This window comes from Homalodisca vitripennis, chromosome X (assembly GCF_021130785.1).
Source record: "Homalodisca vitripennis isolate AUS2020 chromosome X, UT_GWSS_2.1, whole genome shotgun sequence".
Lineage (NCBI taxonomy): Eukaryota > Metazoa > Arthropoda > Insecta > Hemiptera > Cicadellidae > Homalodisca > Homalodisca vitripennis.
This window is the reverse complement of record NC_060215.1, coordinates 40,453,545-40,475,000: the sequence shown is the minus strand read 5'-3', so window position 1 is coordinate 40,475,000 and position 21,456 is coordinate 40,453,545. Positions and strand designations below refer to the sequence as shown.

Here is a 21,456-nt window from a genome sequence, read left to right as displayed (position 1 = left end):
ATTCATACAAATCAACTCAACCGAATACCGATCTTTAAGAGACATTTTAAATCATGCTACTTCATTGTAAAGCTGTCTATATACTGTAAATTACGTTGAAGGTAATCGTCTAACCTGCCAGATTCCTGGAAGAGAGCGTGTGCCAGAGAGGTTAGGCCGTCGTTGACTCTCATGAGCGGTTTCCTCTCCACCCACAGGATCACGTTCTCCAGGAGGATGAACAACAAGAAATAAGGCCATGCCTGAAAACATCAAAAGTTTGTAACTTATGTGAATGGATAATTTTGTTTCAGAACAAGAAACATAACCCATTAGTCACACTTCAACCATCCAGTAAGGATTGCTTGAAATTTGGTTTCGACGCCCCATCGTCACATCTATGTTGAAACTCTCTGAAACTACATTAAACATTGAAATATACCATTTGATTTTCCGCCCAAAACTTCTTGACCCACGTTTGAGCCTTGATGCACATAAAACAGACAGTTGGTACTCCTAAATAAAAGACATGTGTTTAGATTTTCCCCGTTGTTTAGATGTTATTATCAATCCAGATAAGAACTCGTGTAGGGTTAAACAACCTATCCTAAAGAGGTTTTTACAAAATTGAGAGGTGAATAATGCTATACGGAGTTTATAAAGAAATTGTGGTACAGAGCTGTGTTCCGTCGGTAGGACAGAGAATTTTGGAATGAGCATAAATCTGAAGGAATCCACTGAGAAGACTGACGACAGGTTCGCTCCCACGAGGCCCATAGGTCGGGAGCGTTGCCGGATACTTCATAATTAAAGACAACACTGTACCTCTATAAATGGATTAGGACTAATTCATCCCAAACCTCCTTCCAGCAATATTGTTTAGAAAGTAACTGTATAGTTACTTTAGAAATAATATTGCACGTTTAAAATGGCAAACATTATATTTTCTTAAGTATTGCACTTCACAATTTCTATTGCCACCATCACATCTACTTGCTAAAATTATTATATTATCCATATCATGGTAAACTAATTAGAATTCATGCAAAACCCCAATTATTTATCCCTCTTGTAGATAGACAGTGCACGAGATAGTGTAAATCGCTTTACTTTAAAAAATTTACTCTGAATTTTTCTCTTCAAGCACTGTTGGATCGATTCTAGGCTGCTCATTATTTTTGAAAATGTGTTTTTAATTTACGACTGAACCTTTTAGAAGGTTGCCTTATTAATTCAGTAAAATTTTATACACTTTTGCTTCTGCATTTATAGCTAATAGGTAAAAACCACCACTGCCTTATGTATTTTGTTTCGGAGTAAGAAATATGATGAGCCTAGTGTTTTCGCACGCAACTTCGGTAGAACATGAAAAACAAGTGATAACTTGTCTTCTCTGATTATCATTATATTAACTGACTAGATAAATCTTTCAAAGTTATTCACAACCACCAAAATTAAACATCAAATATTGTAATAGAACAATAATTATGGTAATTCCTTGTATTCCACATTTTAAAATTAAAAATTGACAGCTTTGGAGTGGAATGTTTCAATAAACCATTTTAAAAAATTAGTTTGAATTTATATTTTTTGTTATTCTAATGTTACACACTCTCGTATGCTTTATCAGTGAAGTAGTGCGGTTACTGATAAAAGCTCTAACAATTTGTTTTGTCACTAGTAATTAACAAAATTGAAATTAATAAACCTCTTAAATTATAAAATTATGAAAAAAAACATTTATTACAACTCGCGTTTTTTCAGGTGATAGGTGAACGTCTACTTCTGTAGAATGCTATATGTATTAAGGCCGCAAAGACCGTAGCTGGAATTTCCTATTTCAGCTCACATGGACTGACCATTACATGGACAATAGCAAACGTTGGTATAAGGTATTCAAACCATATTTAGTGCAATGTGCGAGTATCAATATGTTGTTATTGAATTAATAATGTACGTTATGTAATCATTCACTATAAGAAATGTATAATGTGTTCACAAAGTCATGTAACACTTTTGACTATTTATAGCTGATCTATTATGGATCGAAGGTCTATAAAATAGATGTAAATTAAAACAGCTGTTTATTAAGTTTTGTTTTCATTAGTTAAGTTACCAGGTATGGTCATCTAGTAATGTGTGGCTAACGTTCTTACGAAAACAGTCATCATGGCTATTTTGTAAATAAAAGTTTAGTGTATTCTGTGGCTAGCTAAGTTTAACTGTATGAGTTCAGTGCAACTTGAGTAGTGTAGAGTATTTCATGAAAATCCCTGTGACAGACATCGATGAGGAGTTTAAGGAAACAGACAGCTTATTGGACAAAATCTGGACGTAGACTAAAAATGGGAGATTAAACTGTCGAGAACATTCAAAGCAGTTTTGTAAGAAATCCCAAAAAGTTGGTGTGAGTTGGATATCGCTAAGTCTAAAGTTTATAAAGTTTTTAAGAAAATACGTCAATTTAATCGTTCTAAACCTGAAATATTGCATGGTTTGAAGCCTGATGACAAATTAAGAGTTATGACTCTGACGTTATTCTGCATTAAAGGGTACTGGATTAAAATTGTACACATTTCAAATATTTAGAACTTTTCATCATCATAACGTTCGTATATTGAACATTGAAAGTAACGAATCAGAGCTGTGATTAAATTGATACTGGCGTAAAACTGTTTAAAGAACTATTTAATCCAATGTTAATCTCATTCTTGTGTTATATATACTTATGGAAATAAAGTTATTTAAAAGTGTGACATGACTTTGTGGACACACTGTATGTCATAGCTCATGCGGTTTATTTGTTGTACTAGTTGACAAGGAAGGTTATTTCTTTTTACATAGTCCAATTTATCTTTAAGTAACAGTGAGTAGTGATTCTAGCACACAATTAAACTTCCCATGTAAGGTTAAAACCCTTACATATAATTCATTTCATATAATTGATGAATGGCTTAGTTTCAAAATTGGTGGTAGGCTTCAAACCCAAAGTTTTAGACTTGTACCGCTTGACTTGTTATGTTTGTTCCCTTGCATAAATATTTTTATTTAGTAAATTACGGTTATTTGATAAATTGGAGGTTCTGGAGGACTCATGCCAAATCGTGCTGTGTAGAGATGCATGAAACATTTTCCTAGTTTTTTCCAAAAATACTACTCGACTCGAGAAGGGAAATTGTGAACTCACTATTAGAACATGGAAAACAATTGATAATATATTATTTAATTCTGCTATTATTCATATATAATTTTTTAAGCTAAATAAATTTTGGGTTGCCTGAAAATAACTCCAATTAAAGCCTATACTATTGATATTCTCATGTGAAACGCGAGGTTGTTCATTTCACAGACTGCGAATTTTACAAGACGAGTATTTGGTTATTTACCCCGCATTAAGGTTATAACATATAAAGAAAGACGTCTGAAGGTGTCCATATTTGAAAATTTTTACTGACTATAAAGTAGGTAAATATTCAAAATTTGGGCTATTGTTACACTGAAAATAAAATGAAATTTTTTTAGAATGTAATTCTAAGCAACTAAACAAGTTATTTGATAATTTAATTTAATGTATATAAATTGAGAGAGGGAATACTTAGTTTTAAAGCCTATAATTGCTATGAGATATCTTGCCCTTATTTATTACCTTGAAAGATATTTAAATCTGTTTAATAAAATGCTCCCAGCGAGCCTTCTGCAGGCAGGGAGTCTTCCTGCTCCAGCGAAGCATTTTCCGGTTACTTATTATCTGGCGAGACCACAGCCAATCGATGCTAAATTTGGTACCGGCATCGAAAACGACAACAGAAAACGCTTATAACATGTAATTGGATTCTAGCAAAAACATTCCTCAGGCATAAGAAACTCAACCGTTGGAAAAGGTCATTTCCTCTTCTTCGCAACCGTTCAAATTTGGTCAGAGTTTATTGTCTGCTAGATCTCGCAGTCAGTTTGATCGATGATACTCGAGGCGGTATCTTTGCGTTATTGTATTCATACTCCACTCATCGTAAATACTTGGCGTTTAGCTTATAATTTACTGTTGATGATTGCTTTATCGTACTGGGCCGTTAGAAACAATGAAGTAATTAGTTTTAATAAGTACGATAAGAAGCATGGTTAATTTTACACTTTTCCTGTAGTAGGCTACACAAACTGTCACGCATAATTAACACCTGGAGTTGGAAATGGAATAATCATGGTCGAAAGTGTAGCTCTATACAACAAGTGACGACAGCAGTCCGATTTTCAGTAACATATTCCCAAAATAGTTATAAAAATCGGAAGACCTAAATTAAATTTGAAACTTTGTCGTGTTATTTATTTAGCACCAAATGCTATTCCGTGTATGTGTAATACTAACGCCTCTGAGATACTTAGTACAAGATGCACCCAGTCAAGTTCGAGGAAAAGAGGAAACCTTCCAATGGTTGAAGTGAAATAAACTTTAAACTACGTGTGTCGTTTATACTTACTTATTATTGACTTCTGTGATAATGCTCATTTAAAAATTAAATCGTAAGAGCCGTTGAGAGAAATAACAGAGATCCATGAAACAATTAGTATTGGTCTCTGGAAATGGCTTCTTTTACTATTCACAGAACTAAACAGAAAATATTCAGACCTAATAAAACCTGTTAGCGTCTTACACGTGTTACGTTATCCCCAACTAACGGTAGGATGACTATGACGTATCGGAGTACAAAGTGAAATAAACTTGAATTTATTTATACAATAAACTAACTTGAACTAAGGTGCGAACTTAGTAAGTTATACAATTTGATAAGAGTCATTGCGAGACATAACAGGGATCCATCGAACCAATTAGTATTGGTCTCTGGAAATGGCTTCGTTTGCTATTCACAGAACTAAAAAGAAAAGATTCAGTTGTGGATTCAGACCGAATAAAACCTGTTAGCGTGTTACGTTATCACCAACTAACGGTGGATGACTATGACGTATCGGAGTCCAAAGTGTGTCTGTAGGAGAAAGAGGCGGCAGGTGGAAGGGGGTGGGGTGCCAAGCCTCCTTTACGTAACTGAGCCAGTCACTGACCGGAAGGTTAAGGTCGCTGTGGTCACTCTTCCGCCAGAAGCGCTGCATGTACACAAGGTCGAGCACAGTCTGAGTAGCTGTGCGCATGCGTCGTCTAATGGCCGTGTGATGTGAGCCGCACGCATGCTCCGTACTTGCTGGGGAGTAGGGCAGCGCTTTCATCCTCTCATCATTCCGATCTCCGCGAGAAAAAATGTTTTGTTGAATGAAAACATGCTTGCTGTACTGTAAATTGTGATTCTAACTGCATTGTAATTTTCTACTTAGACATTGCCGTTCCGTTGACACTGAGAATCTAAAAATAATAATTTTTTACTATACAGTTCAAGGAAATTCCGATTACCTAGTTCAAATATGGTTTTAGTAATTTATAAAATAATACAAAGATCACAAAAGCACGAAAACTTTACCAGAAACTAAACAAATTCTATAATTCTTGTTTCAAAATTAATTTAATAATAATCATCATTTGTTTAATTACGTTTATCGGTTCGAATTATTCCTAAGAAAGAGAACAAAAGGTTAAAGACTCCTTTGTTTCACGGTACTCCTCACAGAGTACCATATTTCTATGTAGCTAAGATGGACGTGCACTGCCTATGTAACACTTTTTTAGCATAAAATGATGATTTAGTTGTTGCTAAATTTTAAATATATTTTGCGTACTCCAGTGAATATGTCCTGAAACTTTCACATAAATATTTAAAAGTGTCTTGGGGCAATGTAAAATGTACAGAACAATGTCCTATTGACACGTAATGCATGTCTAGAATCTACATTTTTAACTTTTGAAGTCAGTTTTGAGTAACAGAAAGATTAAATAAAAACAGTGAAATAAAATCGTAAACAACGTATATAGTAAACAAATGCTCCAGTACAGAAAAGACCAATGTAAAAAGTATGACCAGGTCAAAATAAAATCATTTTAGTAACCAAGTACCTTCAAACATTTTCTTAATTTTCTATTCCAAACTCTGATTCTAAAAGACAATTGATTGGCCTAAGTGTAACTCTGTCTGAAAGATGTTTCTACTTTAAGGTTGACTAGATTTTCAGATTAAATATATTATGTACTTACTTGATAATTTGCTTTGAACGATCTTACATTAACTTTCGACGAATTGATCTGTCCATGTAGATTATTAGCCGCTAACGTAACATATACAACGATAATAAAACTTTCATCATAAAACAATTGAATTTCTTAAAATAAATATAAATATACCCTTTCAAGTTAAAATGGCGGAAGAGGAATCCAATTTGAGTAATCTAGAATGATTTATTACAGAAAGGTAATCGGGAAGCCATTGATAGGTTGTCGCGTCCTTATTGATTAGTTCAATGACGGAAGCGATAATAAATCACAGGCAAATATTAATTATAAAACCATATAACAGCATAAAAAGAGCTGAGGGAGTTCAAAGGTTACAAAGATGGCCTTAGAATGTAAATCCCGGAGATAAACGATTACCGATATTCAGTTTCTATTTGGACATTGATTGCTGTTATAAAATATCAGTTGAAGGAGTATTAACATTGAGTGTTTTATGTGGTTGTTGACGTGCCAACTATTTTCAACTGCAAATTTAATTAATGTTTAACCTTTTTAACTAGTTTTCCTCTATTAATCATGTTGATAATACATCATAACTGAAATGTACTTTGTGCCTTTTGATATGATCGTATGCAAATATTGTAGAGTTAGGAATTGCCTGCAGGTGACTGTGAGATCTTGTTTATCACTTATATCTTATAAATAACTGTAAATATTTTACAGTGTTTTACACTTGTGGCATATATAAATTGTAAAGATTCAAACTTTTAGAATTTTATCCCAAGACATTATGGAGGGCAGGCAAGTAAACAAACTAATTTACACTGAATTCATTGACAGATTTATTAAAATAAGCTTACAACACTATATTACACTAGCTGTGATATGTATTACAAATTTTATTGTTTAGCTAGTCTCATTTAGTGTGTTTTTATAATGTAACACCACACGTGGACCAGACAAAAATATTTCTTGGTGAAAAGTTGAACATTTCGAAAGAAATTAAACTTCTAACCATGTGTACTGCACATGTTACATGAAAGAAAGAGTTAATAATAAAATTAGTACAGAAGTAGTAAAATATCGAAACCACTCATTTCAGGAGCAAATCAAAATTGTATGTGAGACTGTGGATCTGTGGACACGCTCTCCGGTTGGATCACCTCATCCAAGTAATGTAGCCCAGGCCATGCGACCACGACTTGGAAGGTTTAAAGGATTTACGGATCCAAAGCTCCCCCTAAGAGACCAGCTTCTGACCATCTCAGTCACAGCAAGTGCATTCCAGTACTGCTTAACAGATTGACATCCTCAGGAAAGGACATCGTGCTAAGAGATTGATCCTCAGGAATTCATTGACAAAACTTCAGGACGCGTGGAAAGACTTTTCTGGAAGACCACGCTCTCCAACTTCTGCTGAATACAAATTACATGTATAGCCATTTTGCTTGGCTGAAGAGCAGCAAAGGACTATGACCACAGATTTTAGCTATCAAACCAGAATACATATATGTAACCTGTACATCTGGCGGAAATTCATAATTGAGGTTTTGTTGACTTGATTTTGTTATGAGGTTCTATTCGAAAATTTTTCTGAATGTAGATGTTGTTTGATTTAAATATTTTTTTAAATCGATTAACATTCTTTCTGAACTATCAACGTTGGTTTTTAATATAAATGTATGAACATGTTAAAACAATGTTTTCTCTAAATACAGTTTACCGCGATAATTGTTCATCTTTATTAATAATACTCGGGGTATTTTATAACTTTAAAGAAACTTGTTCCAGGGGCTTCATTGCTTTCAGGACCAACCATGCATTACACTCCAAATTTATAGTTAATTTAGTTATAGTTAGTGGTAATAGTTAATTTCATGATAGACTTTTACCAATTTTTTCCATTGAAGGTAACCGATTCAAAAGGGACTCTTGAACTTTCCTTTTAATACCTTGTTTAACTCCAATATTTAGAGGTTTATTAAAAACGATGGCAAGGATTTAGGATTGGCAAGGAAAAAAGATTGGCATTTTGGTTTAAAATGTCCCTCTTGGTGGTGTTAGAGATTTTATATTGAGCTATGCAAATCTAAAGCATATTGACTTTATTATCCAAAACTGTTATTGAAAGGATTGATTGTCCTTATCCTCGAAATTTGAATTTTAATATTCCTTTTGTTGGTTTAAATAATCGAGATGTCACAGGTCCTGTCTGAATTATTATACTCGCTGTATTTCCTCTTCTCCCTCTTCCTTTATCGGAGGTACGTGAACGTTAACGACTGCTGTACACATAAAATCAGCCACTCTAGTAGATAACTGGTTAGGGTTTCACCTTATCAACTCACAGACCCGGTTTCCATTCTCGACTTAAGCAATCTAATCTCGAATCTAAACAAAACAATGTGATGAACAGTTCCGGGCTTGAGCTTCAGATCACGTACAGTAACGAAAATTTGCCATCTGGGATGAGAGTTGTTTGTTGCCAGAGGTACAGAAATAAATTGATTATTTTTCTCAAAAAATCTTATCTGAGCATGAGGTCTTGTCTCGCATTTTATTCTGCCTTAGATATTTGCAACCAGGTTAAGTGCAACCCTTAATACCATGGTCATTTTAAAATGATTTTATATTTTAATGCCCCTATTTGAAGTGTTTAAATTTATATTGTACGTTACAGCAGTCTTTTATGACACGCACTTGGAACAAAGTCGACGCAAGAGGAAATTCATTAGATATTCCCGTAAGTCAACACCCGTGGTTACAACTGCGTGTAATAAGGAATGAATAACACGTGCGTCTTTTCAGTCTCAATTTCAATAGTTGCGTAAATCAGGGTATACCACAAGTGTCGGTTTTGGAACCAATATTTTGTTTCAACAGCTATTTTATCCTGGCAAAATATATTCGTATCTGACCTCAGAAATTCCACTGAATTATGTACTAAGACGTAGGCACAGACTACCTGGTATGTAAATATTGTAATTAATATATCATATATATTCAATTTATGTTAGTATAGTTTGAAGAATTTAAATTTCATGAATACGGTACACTTTTCTTACTTCCACCAGGTAATTAATTTATCTAGTGGTATATGATGTTTTATTGTAGAATGTTAATAGATAATTGTTGCAACAGATAAAAATGTATGGCTATAATTTGGTATTAGTTGGTATCAAAACGTAAACGTAATAACACGAATGATTAACTATAGGAATACTCTATCTATTCCATTTCTGAGAAGCCTTAAAACATTCTTCAAGAATGCCTTAATAACGTTTCTAGAAGTCATTATGAGTTTAAAGATTTCAAACAATCTTAAATATCAGTACATTCAACGTTCTTAGTTACGTCAAAGATTACCTCTTTAAAACAGGAAGTTTTTTGGAAAAACACAAAAATCTCGAAGAACACAAGTATTTAAAGTTAGTCGTCATTTATTTAATTGTACTTGTACGTTACACTTATAATTACATTATCTGTGGTTTGTATACGCAATATGTTTATTACTCATCAAATATTCCAGGAAGGCTCCTAATATTCCCACAGTGTATCAGTGAAGGTTGATATAGCTCTCGATGGCCCAACCAGCCCACCGCAATATCGGGGAGAGATCAACTCAGTTCAATTGGGGTTAAGAACTTGTTAGATCCGCCCAACTTTGGTCCTCGTTTCAATATGTGTAGGGGCTACGTAGGGTGCGGGGGTGCCAAGCGGGGGTGAAGGGTTATTCATTTTGAGGCTGTGTGACGTTACAGTAACACTAATATACGTATCCAAATTTTATTTCAATTAAAGATTGCCTGAACCAAGACTTGTTAGATATATTTCATACAAATCTACCTATTCAACTTTACAATGCGTCTGGCCAAATATATTAACAGTTTCGCATTATTACTGTATTAGTAAATAGCTTATGTTTTAAAGTGATTACATTTTATAGCAATTAAGTTGATTTCAGTTATTTCCAGAGCATAGGTAGAAAAAATATTTTTTGAAAATGAATTTTTAAAGTGACTTTAATCCTGAAAAACTAACTTTATCACATTAACATATTTAAACTAAATTAACAGTATTGTTACAATATTTTTGTTTGTGTTGTTTATTTAATGTTTTATCATAAATATTTAAATATTTGGAACGTTGAAATACGGAGTTCATATGTCAACTTAATAATTTTTTGTTGAGTTTGAACACATAAAAAGCCTTGTTAACAAAATACTTATACGGGAAGTTAAATATGATTTGTAATTGTTACGGGTAATATCTCTGGCAAAATTAGACCAATAATGTGAAACCTTACAAGGTTGTTTGTTATTATTATTAGTAATAGGTTCATAGTTTAAAAAATTGTAGGATGGATGCGTGCCAGATTTGACGTTAAAAGTGTTCATAGAAGTATGTTTACAATGTAACGTTAGGATTAGCACACAACGCTTTAATATTACGTGTTAATAAATACTGTGTATAGAATTCTTTTATAATGTAATTTATCTTCAACCGAAATGTTATACTAATAACTCAATAAGCGTTAGTATGTTTTCGTTATTCACATAGGATTGCACGGACCTTTTTATTTACGAAACTCTTTAGGTTGATGTTACATTAATTTCTAATACAAATATTAACAAGTTACTACAACCGAACATTAGAGCCTGATTAAACAGTTTTCAACAAGCAGCAAGGGAAAATGCCAATCTGCTACTTTACAGTTTCCAATCAGCAATATATGTAGAAAGATTTTTATACATTCAGTAACATTCGGTTTATTGTGTTAAATTCAGTAAAACTTCATTTTTACGAATTTTCGATTGGGCGTTCAAACCACAACAAACAAACAAACAAAAGCCAACCTTGTGCATTGGCAACTTGACAATTTGTATCTTGTGACTTTTATAGCTTAGTAGATCTTTTATTGCGCTGTAGAATGTGAAATGAAGTCCTAACAATGTTATCTATGTCGTTGTTATCAAGTGCATCTCGCCACAAAGCCTTACTAAGAACATGCTTTTGCACCAAGTACCAAGACTGCACATAAAATACCATTGTATTGAGAGACAGAAGTCAACCTATAGATCGGGTTTCATTGTTTTCAAATCGAACTATAGTTTCACTACATTGCCTACTAATAAGCCGCAATGGATTGATAACATTCAATATAAATTATTTTACGGTATTATTAAATCTTTCGAAAATTTCAACTCAAAAATCGTAGTGTTTTCCAAAATTGTGAAAACTCAGATTTAGTTAAACGTGGACTAAGGATTCATATTTTGTCTTGCAATATTGACTAGAATTTGTATATTTGTTACGTATAAACTATGTTATTGTTTGAAGTAAGGCATATAATACATAAACATTTGCGTTAGGCATTGGATTTAAAATTCAATTCAATTCATGATATCGCAATTAGATAATCTGTTTTAGGCCGAAAAAGTTGGAGAGTTTAAAAAGTAATTTTATTTACTTCAATCTATATCCTAATTGGCCATACAAATGTAACTCTTAAGCTAAATTCCTTCATTTCAATCTAAATATGGAATTGTTGACCACTTTAAGTCTTGAATTGTATTAAGTTTTTTGTGAAATCGTAATACATTACGTACGGTGTTGCAGTAAAAAATGCGTACATTTATGTAGGTAATGGAAATTGGTCCACAAGGTTGAAAAGGTGGTTTTGTATTCTTAACCCCGTTGTGTAACTTACTACGAGTAATATTCATTAAACAATTGTATTAGAGAATTATTGTTATGTATTAATTATATAAAATATCTATTATACTCAATCAGTATTTACGTCAAAATATACACATTTAAACTTAAAATTAAAATGTTTTTATTATTTTATTTCGAGTCATTGTTAAAGATTTATGTTAAAATGTACAATTCTTAGTCAAAGTATAAAATAAAATGAGAAAATAATTTGATAGGTACAATAAGAAAAGAGACCGTATGTACGGTCTTATGACCGTATATTTGCAACATCATTCAATAGTATATTTTTCATGAAGCACACAAAACCAGTTTAGTATAAAGGACTTGCTAACATTAATTTAAAAACGCAAGTCTAAAATGTAATGTAATAGAAATACGTTTAATATATAATTTGGAATATTGATTCTATATATTTATTGTGTAGATTAATAATAACGACTCAAGTTTTTACAGATGTTCCTTTAGCTTGGAAAATGCGCTTATTGGTCTATAAAGTCCTCATACATGGCTGTTTCTTTTACACTGTAGCCAGAAAACCTCATTTACATTATTCATTTAAGTATATCTTTGATCTAAATCATGATCTGTCTCAACTATTTGCTAGTGCACATTGTATGTCCTAAATGTATGTCATATGAGTCCATAAATATCATCCTTAACAAACTTGTTTGAATGTGTTGTTTTAATGGCTGCAAACTTTAATGTATACAAGTGTTCTACGACAGAGTTAGTCAGAAGCATAACAGAGCGAATTATCCCAAGGTTGAGGTCATGATAAGGGAATAACATGTTTAATTAGTGATAACAGGGACAATATGACGTTCTGTGATAACAAACGGAGATACAAATATTACTCGGACATTTTCCGTTAATTAGGTAATTTTTAAACGTCTTCACGCAATTCGTTCCACACATTTGTTTTACAAAGTAGGGTGACTCCAGTGTTATTGTATTTCAACATACAGACCAATTAAACAACACAATAATAAGACTAAAAAAGGATAACTAAATTTAATGTAGGATAACATAAAACCGGTGATTCGTATATATAGTAATGTATTCGTATTACTAAACAATATTCGTGAGTAAATTAAAAGCACCTCATATTGAACAACCGACAGATTTTTGGCGGGATAACCAATCAACTCGGATTTAAATTTGAACCTCAAAGCCAGGGGAACAAAATAACATGCTTTGTTATGAGACTTCTACTAATTTACACATTCATTACTGACGTTTAGAGTTGTGATTAGACTTTACTGGACAGAATCATTCTTAAATTGTTGATATTTTAAACTTCACTCAATAAACCGTCGTTTAACTATCCATCGATTTCGGAAAACATCTGGTAAGTAGTGGTGAACTTGTCCGCTATAAATGTGGAGGTGTTCCGTCTTAATGGAACCAAGCTTGTTCAAAATCACCTCTACATGCCTGGATTGCTGAAATTATCTGTTGTTATAGCATATTTAAGTATAGATCAATGAAGAAGAATGGTCCAATAACTCGTCCTCCCATCACACCTAGCCAAACGTTAAATTTTTAGGATGTTTAATGTGGTGTTCAAGGATTGACATCACTCCAGAGACGATAATTGTGTCTATTAACCTCCCCGTTAAGCATGAAGGCTGCTTCGTCATTATACACAATATCATTTAAATTAAGTGTCTGGTTATCAGTTTTATTCATCAATTCTTGACAATATTGTAACCTTTAATCGAAGTCACCTTCGTTCAGCTCGTGTAAAAGATGATCTTTATGGCTTGTATTGATTTTCATCTATTCAAGAGTTACAAGGAAATCCCTACTTTCTTAAGTTTGTAGCTTTTCATGAATACCTTAAAAGTGAGAAGTTACTGAGTGGTGCTTAAAATTTATAAATTTTAGCAGCTCCAAAAGGCTATTATAACTAGGTTATAAATAGTTACTTCTGACTTCTAAAACTTTCAATTTGCCGCCGTTTTGAACTGTCTTAAAATGGAAACTCTGATTTTGGATGTTAGTTTTCTTTTTTCAGGGACTACAAAATTAGGGTCACTTGATGGGGCTTCAGGTTTAAAATTTTTGGTTTGCCCCAAAATCCCCTTTACTTAGTTTTTCAAGTGTGAGCGCAACATTGTTTTTTTTTTATTTTTAATCTTGGTGGTTCACATTATAAGACCTGCATTTATCCTTTTGCAGTTGTTACGTATTCTAATAATATAAAGCTGATATCTACTGGATCACTAAGATTACACTCGATATGCTTTCTGTTTATACTACTACAAGCCCCTCCTAAAATAGAGGGGCGGGGGCAAAAATTAAAATCTCAGCAAATCTAAAATAGTTTTAGATTTGCTGAGATTTTGGTCCGTGTGGTTGATTTCAACCCATGTTATTACACAATAGAGATGGAAAACTACACTATTTTGCTGATTCGGAATTATGAAGAACGCTCTTAATAATAGGAACTTAAAATTTCACAGTTCTGGGCAAAGTATAAAAGTCGAGAAAAAATTCATCTAGTTCCGAAATTGAAACACGTCCGAATTAAAAGAAGCTCACAAAATACACTTTATTAAATTATGGTTTGAATTGCGTTCTGCTACAGGTATCTCGACCGGATTTGTTTAACCCTATGAATTGGGTGAGTCAAAATTAAAAAACGAAAGGATTCATAAGAACGTAATAAGATGAATTTTAGGATGTCTATTAGAACAGATCACAATAATATCAGCCTGACCTCTCAAGTCGGAGGATAATGTTAAAGGTTATTTCTAGAGACAACAAGTAATTACCATTCAAAGTACGAGTGGATATTACGAAAGCCAGTTACTCTTTCATAAAAAACTGCATTCACTGTTTCCAGATATTTGTTATACGTCACGTGGTTTTTAATTAATGTTAGAATGATGGTAACAGTTATCAAAGCAGTATCTAGAACTTTTGAATAATGTTTTGAAGAGTTCTGAACTAAACAGATTTGTAAGTAAAGATAATAAAATCAGGCAGTTTTCAATGAATTTTCTATTTCTTTATGTTAGCATAGAAAGAGAGTCTTACTCGTTTTAGCTTTGCTTTCCATGTCTCTGGAAGATTACAGATCTGTGTGGAAAATTAAAGAAGCAGAGTACAGGGAAAAGTCGGTTCAGTTCAATAAAGGTGGATAAAGTGAAAAATAGTTCAGGTTCAGTCAGGATTAGAACTTCCGCTATCTCTAACTATCTCTTTTAGGGACAGCCCACTTAAAATAGTTGAGAGTATTTTATCAACCGGACCAATGTATTTTAGTTCGCCCAATAATGTTACTCCGTTTCAATGTCACAAGATTGTATCTAAAAAGCTCATAATAAGGTTAATCTACAATTAATTAATAATAACCATGAGTAAATCGAGTTTGAAAATTATAAACAGGTTTTTTTATTAGTTTAGGAGTAAGCCTTTTTACTTTAGAACCTAAGCTTTTTGTAGTAACTATATCATTGTGTTAACTTATATCGAAGTGTTATACATATATCTATGCCCCATTCTGTGTAGGAGTGACAAATAAGTCATGTATTACAGGTTTCTAATCCAAGTCAATAATTAAACACTGCCCTTGAAATAAAATGTGTAAATTGATTTATTTTATGTTACTGAATCTTACTTATGATTTACTATCTACATAACATTTATATACATTTTGAAAACAAATGTATATCAGTATTATTACTTTTTCCTAATATCAATTCAACGTTTTTATTGCATTTTTTTATTTATTTCGACAGTTAAACTTAAAGTAATACGATTGGTAAGTATTTATTTTATATTGTTTATATTCTGTACATAAACATCTAGTTTTTTCAATTTTTCATCACTATTCAATTTGTTCAATAAGAATTTTAATAACTTTCTAAAATATATTATTCCTCAGATTATTACCTATGATTATTGGGTGTGTTTAGTCGAAAACGTCAACACTATGTTTTAAAGAAAATTAGAAACTTTAGAAAATTACTATGTTAATTATTTTATTGTATTTTTAATAGTTTCAGTAGAGTATTTGTAATAATATGGTATTAATATACGTAAATATAACTGAGGTGAATATGATATGTGGGTAATCTGTAAATAACACAGTATTTAATTAGGTTATTACATTAAATGGATGGCCATAAATTACATAAAATGGGAACAGAGAGATCTTATTTACATTAAATGTCGGATGCAGTTTATGTAAATTGTTTTTTATTAACAATTTCAGTAATTACATAATGGGATACCGATTTGCATGTAAATGGCAGGGTAAGATTTAAACTCGTGGTTGCATAGTTCGCCACACATGAATTTTTACACCCCTCTGTGTTTGTGGAATGTTGCATAAGAGTGGCACTCAAAATTCCACATTTTTCTCGTCCACTACATTTTAAATTGCATGAAAGCACTAGATATACCACTTATACAGGCGAACATTGCCCCAAATACATAACTACGCCACAATTAATACTAGCAGGAAAGTTTAATTTTAAAAACTGAACTATTTGAACCATATGACTCTCTAATCATGTATTTAGGGTCAGACAGCCACAAAGACTACAGATAACATGGCTTATAGTATCGCCGTCTATTATCAGCCATCGGCCAGACCCGAACTATAGTTAATAATCTACTGGTCTATCTATATTAGGGGTCATCTGTATAGATACTGTCTATCTATAACAGAATTATCATATGAATGCTAAATATGGATATTGAATGAATGAGTCGCTTATCATTGTACTCACTGACTTAGATTGTGAAACATTATCTCTGAATTCATTAAACTTAAAACGCTGAATTTTTTTAATCGTTTGTTATTAAAATAGTCAAGTGGCGTACGAGGCTGAGTGTTTAAAACACCTTAATATACACTTTAGGTGGTAAAAGTTGTGTTTAACACCACCACTGTAAAAATACGACACCTTTTTAAATAAAAATTAAATTTATAAATTTAATTTGCTTCAGGCCTAATAAGAGGCTCTCTGCAAATTACGATATATATATATATATATATATATATATATATATATATATATTATTTCTTTCTGTAAAATTCGAGTGGCTTATCACATTTCCACGAAACGAAACAGATTATTGCTTTAGTATATAGATTATCATAATTTACAACATTGTAAAAACATTGTTATGGTGCTTAATGGAAATCCTTCTATTCTAAACATAAACTAGTAGTAGATATTAAATAATGGAACAAACTGTGATCGCAACCTATACATCAGATTAAAAGAACTTATTCAATATGTTTATGAAAAGTTTTTAATGGTTTATTACATGCAAAAAGTATAAATTAAACAAAAAAAATTCAATTATTGAATGAGACTAGTAGGCTTGTTAATATGGTTTTTTTTCTGAATATAAGTACACAATTACACTATAAACGGGTAAAAGTATTAGACCACCGCAGCCACACAAGTGAAAAGCAAGCAAAATGTTTTATTTATTTTACACATATCCGATTTGAGTTTGAAACCTTTCTCTTCTACTATTATTTTGTTTTTGGGCCTCATCTAAATGTATGACCCTCACTAATTAAGTTGTTACAAAATTAATAGAGTTTGAAAGTTTGGAGGTGTTTCAAGTCAAGCAGTATTTGTAGGACAAACTCCCAATGTGCATTTACAGAGAATTCAGTAATTTCCTCCAAAAGAGTAAATTAGAGCACATGTTATCGATTCAGTAGATAATATAGAATTTGTTTATCGCTGCTTGAAAAGACAAGGTTTTAGATTTTTTTCGAATTTTATTTAAAAACACAAAAGTATTTTGTTCTGGGAGATGTTCTCGTTGATACATTATGATGCAAGATGAACCAACAGTGCTCCTACTGCTCTCGGGAAGAATATTCTTACAACTCTCTTCTAAAACACCAAGAAATAAGTTGGCAACGTTTATAGAATAACCTATTTGCACCAACCAATAGGATATACTTTGGAAAAGGTCGAGGTTTTCTCAGGACACAAGTTAAATTTTTTGATGCCCTTAAGTCTGCGATGTATGTAGTTGACCATTTATCAGGTTTTTCGCAATGTAGAAGAGATTTCTTGACCAGCAAATATCACTTTGGAATCTCCTAAAGTATTACACGGACGCAATGGTCTTGGTTTGAGTCGATTCTAAGTAACGTATTTGAGGTTATTTATAATGCTTAGAAACGATATGGCTCTTAATTAAACTGATAAGGTGTCACGGTCCAAGAGGAAAACTACGATAATTTTGATTAATGTAAACAACATGTCTCATAATCCAAACCATCGATGGAAGATTTCCCATTAATAATAGACAATATGTAAACAATAGAATAGCCTTAACTTCAAAAACATTCTTCTTCAGCTCAGCGAAGATTTTTTTAGATTTTTGTTCTAGACAAAGTCACCTTTCTGAGAAAATAAAAATTACAAACTCTTTTCTCAAGCACTTAGTACAAGCTAGGCTACTAATATCTGAGCACTGTAACTGCCGCTTGACCAGTAACGTTCTGTATTATCTATCGCTTATAAAGAATTATACCTCATTAAAAATACAAACTGTGTTGTTTTATAATCTCACGCGCATTTTTATTTTTATTAACATCTCTATGGAAGATTGTAAATTTCGTCATAGTTGTACTGAAAATTTCTTCTTACTCTGTGGTAATTTAATTGTGATTGTTGAAGTCTGATTATAAAATTTCGGCACTGCTGTCTATGGTTTGTATCAATCAGTAGACCCAAGCAAGGATGGACTACTTATTCGTAGACCCTTCTAATTTACCCCTAACATATAAGTACGTTAAATTAACATCTGTACAACATTACTGTTTGATATATTCCAATCCCTTACTAATATATCATCATCCTGTTTAATTTAATTTACGTGTATAAATATGTACAGAAAAGTTAAATTTAATTCATGTATGTAATTATATAATACGGATATATAAAATTATATTCCATTTTGAAAACATATATAAGCAATATACATAATAATTAACAGTAATTCAATGTCGTATTGACTCTTAAACGTTTTGTGGACTCCAGCTGATCTTTGAAATTTTATCAAATTCCCACTAATAACGTTTTTATAAAAACCGATAACATTTACATAAAAAATGTAGCAACACGAGTGGGCAATATGACCTGAATACAGACCTGTCAAACTGAATTGAGTTCATACATTTCAATTAGTATTCTTACAGCAGGCCAGCCAGACCCGCTGACACACCAGATTAAATACTGGTGTCTACTTTAGTAACAGAAGCATGAATTCATTCATATACCAGTCCTGTACTTCGTAACCCTAAAATCATCAACTCGGAACACAGATAAAATTCTAAGAATTGCATCTAAACGGATAATTTTAAATATTAAAGGTGAGTTTTAATGGGACAGACTTCTCATAACGTAGATGTAAGGCCAGATTAGTCATGGAAACATTAATACGGACGTGTTATTGTGAAGTCCATTCACGCTATCTTCCAATAAATTAAACCATTCCTCGGTTTTAATACTTATTAATGACATTTCTTTTTTCCTTTCTTTCATACATAACAGAATTAACGGAATAACTAATTAAATGGGAACTGACAAACTCAATACGTTAATTGAATAGCGGAAACAACATAAAAGTTAAATCTGCTAAACCCCTTATCAAGCTTACCTTTCTATAAAATTGAGGGACTTCTTCCACAGTCTTGTAGGAGGATTCGGTGGGACTGACAAGGTAGAACATGGATGCTAGCCCCTTCGTCCAGGGGATGTTTACATCCACCATGGCCTCCAGGAACAGTGAATCTTCGCTGGAATTCATCTTCTCTTGCTGTATCGGGCTACTTCTGCATCCTACCTGAAAAAATATGGAGTCGTTTACTTTAATGAAATGCTTTGCATTGTAAGACTTTCCTTTTCTTACCGAAATCTGTAAACAGGCGGTGAATTGATTCAGTTTTAGAAAAATTCTTTTCATATTTACATAGGTTATCGGCCCTACCTTAAATGTATCATGTAATCAATTTTGTGCATATAAAAGTGATCATAATCATACACCCCTATCCTAATATTTTCACTTTTATTGACAATAAACACCTTGATAAATGAACCATGGCAATCTATTACTTCCCCTCAATAACTCTTTCTTATACGTCAAGTCTAGATTAATTGGAATCCTGCAAAGAAGATATTGCTGGAAAACGATTAAGTTATCTTGATGGTTTTTCAGTAAAGTGTTGATGGCATCGATGGAAAAACTGAGCTTTCAATGCGGCGCTGATAAAAATATTTGGACCAGGAATCGAATTGTGAACATGCTTAGTAGTTCACAGGGATTCATAACAACAGTTCTTTCAGATAAAGAGCCAACCTAAAGAAAAAAACCTGAAGGCTTAAAGCACCTCCACAATGGCAATAAGATGGGCAGAAAAGGACTTAATATCAGTGAGATAATGAAAGGTTTTATTCATCAGCATATTTAAATAAATTACACAAAAGCTTGTGACACCGAGGAGAATATTAATGACATTTTCAACGGATTTAGCGTGTCACAAGTTGCGTTAACCAGGCTGAAGAATAATATATTTTCATCCTTAAGTATTTCTTCGTCCGAAAAATTAATGCCATCTGCTTTGTAACAGTCTTCTTCGTCTAAAATAACTTATAATACAGGACTGTTATGGAGCGTGATGTCTACTGCACTTAGGGCGGGTGTTCTGCTTGTCGTTTCATAAGATGCCACTAAAATGAGCTCGAAGTTTGGAGTGTATTCATTTCTGTTAACAAATTTTGACCAAGAACAATTAATAGAAATCTGGCATGATGAAAAACTGCCATAAGTCACTGATATTATTGACAATGATGAACCGTCCATGTAGAACGAGTTGTTAGTACAGCCTGCAGGGTTTACTGTATTCTTTTTGTAAGGTCCGATATCGTTGCTTCTGAGTCATTGTTCAGGTGGAGGATATTGATAGGGAAAACATTTCTTCCATCTGGTCTTTCATGAATCATTGAACTTGTCATCGTTTTGAAAAGTTTCTGATCCTGCAATGGAGTGACGGTGTTAGAATGCTCCGATAGATTTGTTGACATTTCAGTAATGTCTCAATGTTACTCATTGGGTCCTTTCTTTTTGTGACGTTCAGATTTATTGTAAAGATGATAAGATCTCTTTCCACATCGCCGGAATGGCAGGCCATTTAGCTCTGCTTTCAATCAATTTTTTCTTCTGTGGGATGGGCTGAAATTAATTACATACCTGTGAATAGTCCTTCACACTCTGTGTGGCATTAAGGGCAATATGATTATGAGAAGTCGCATCGTATAGCATTACAAGCAAGTATATTCTGAACCTAACTGAAGGTATGCAGGATTTATTATCTTTAGGAGTACCTCAGATCTTACTAAACATTAAAAATGTAAATGATTGTCTAATTTTTAAACAACAAAGATTATTGCCTGATACATTACAAATCTCTGATCAAAATCCACCATGAATAAGCCACAGTTTTTTGGAATATAGACCACAAATATTGCAGTCAAAGCTATGCAGAAGAAATGTTTTCGCTGACGGCCTGGAAGTATCTTGAAGATTTCAGATCGGCTTAGTGTAGGATACTTTTTCTGTTTGGTTCTGCATGATCAAGATCTATCAAAAGGAACATCGAC

The 21,456-nt window shown here is 32.7% G+C and overlaps 1 protein-coding gene across 2 annotated transcripts in view; it reads right to left on the bottom strand.

The window, feature by feature from the left end:
- The window catches only part of LOC124368951 (alkylglycerol monooxygenase-like), a 101,451-nt gene that overhangs the window by 59,262 nt on the left and 20,733 nt on the right, over positions 1–21,456 (bottom strand). The window contains exons 2-3 of one of the 2 annotated variants that reach the window (XM_046826518.1): positions 19,457–19,638; positions 115–242 (exon numbers count right to left, since the gene is read on the bottom strand). In XM_046826518.1, coding sequence (XP_046682474.1) covers positions 115–242; positions 19,457–19,606 — 278 coding nt within the window. In that variant the 5' untranslated portion in view covers positions 19,607–19,638. Of the gene's footprint in view, positions 1–114; positions 243–19,456; positions 19,643–21,456 lie in introns of both variants that reach the window. The other variant, XM_046826517.1, reaches the window with a different exon arrangement.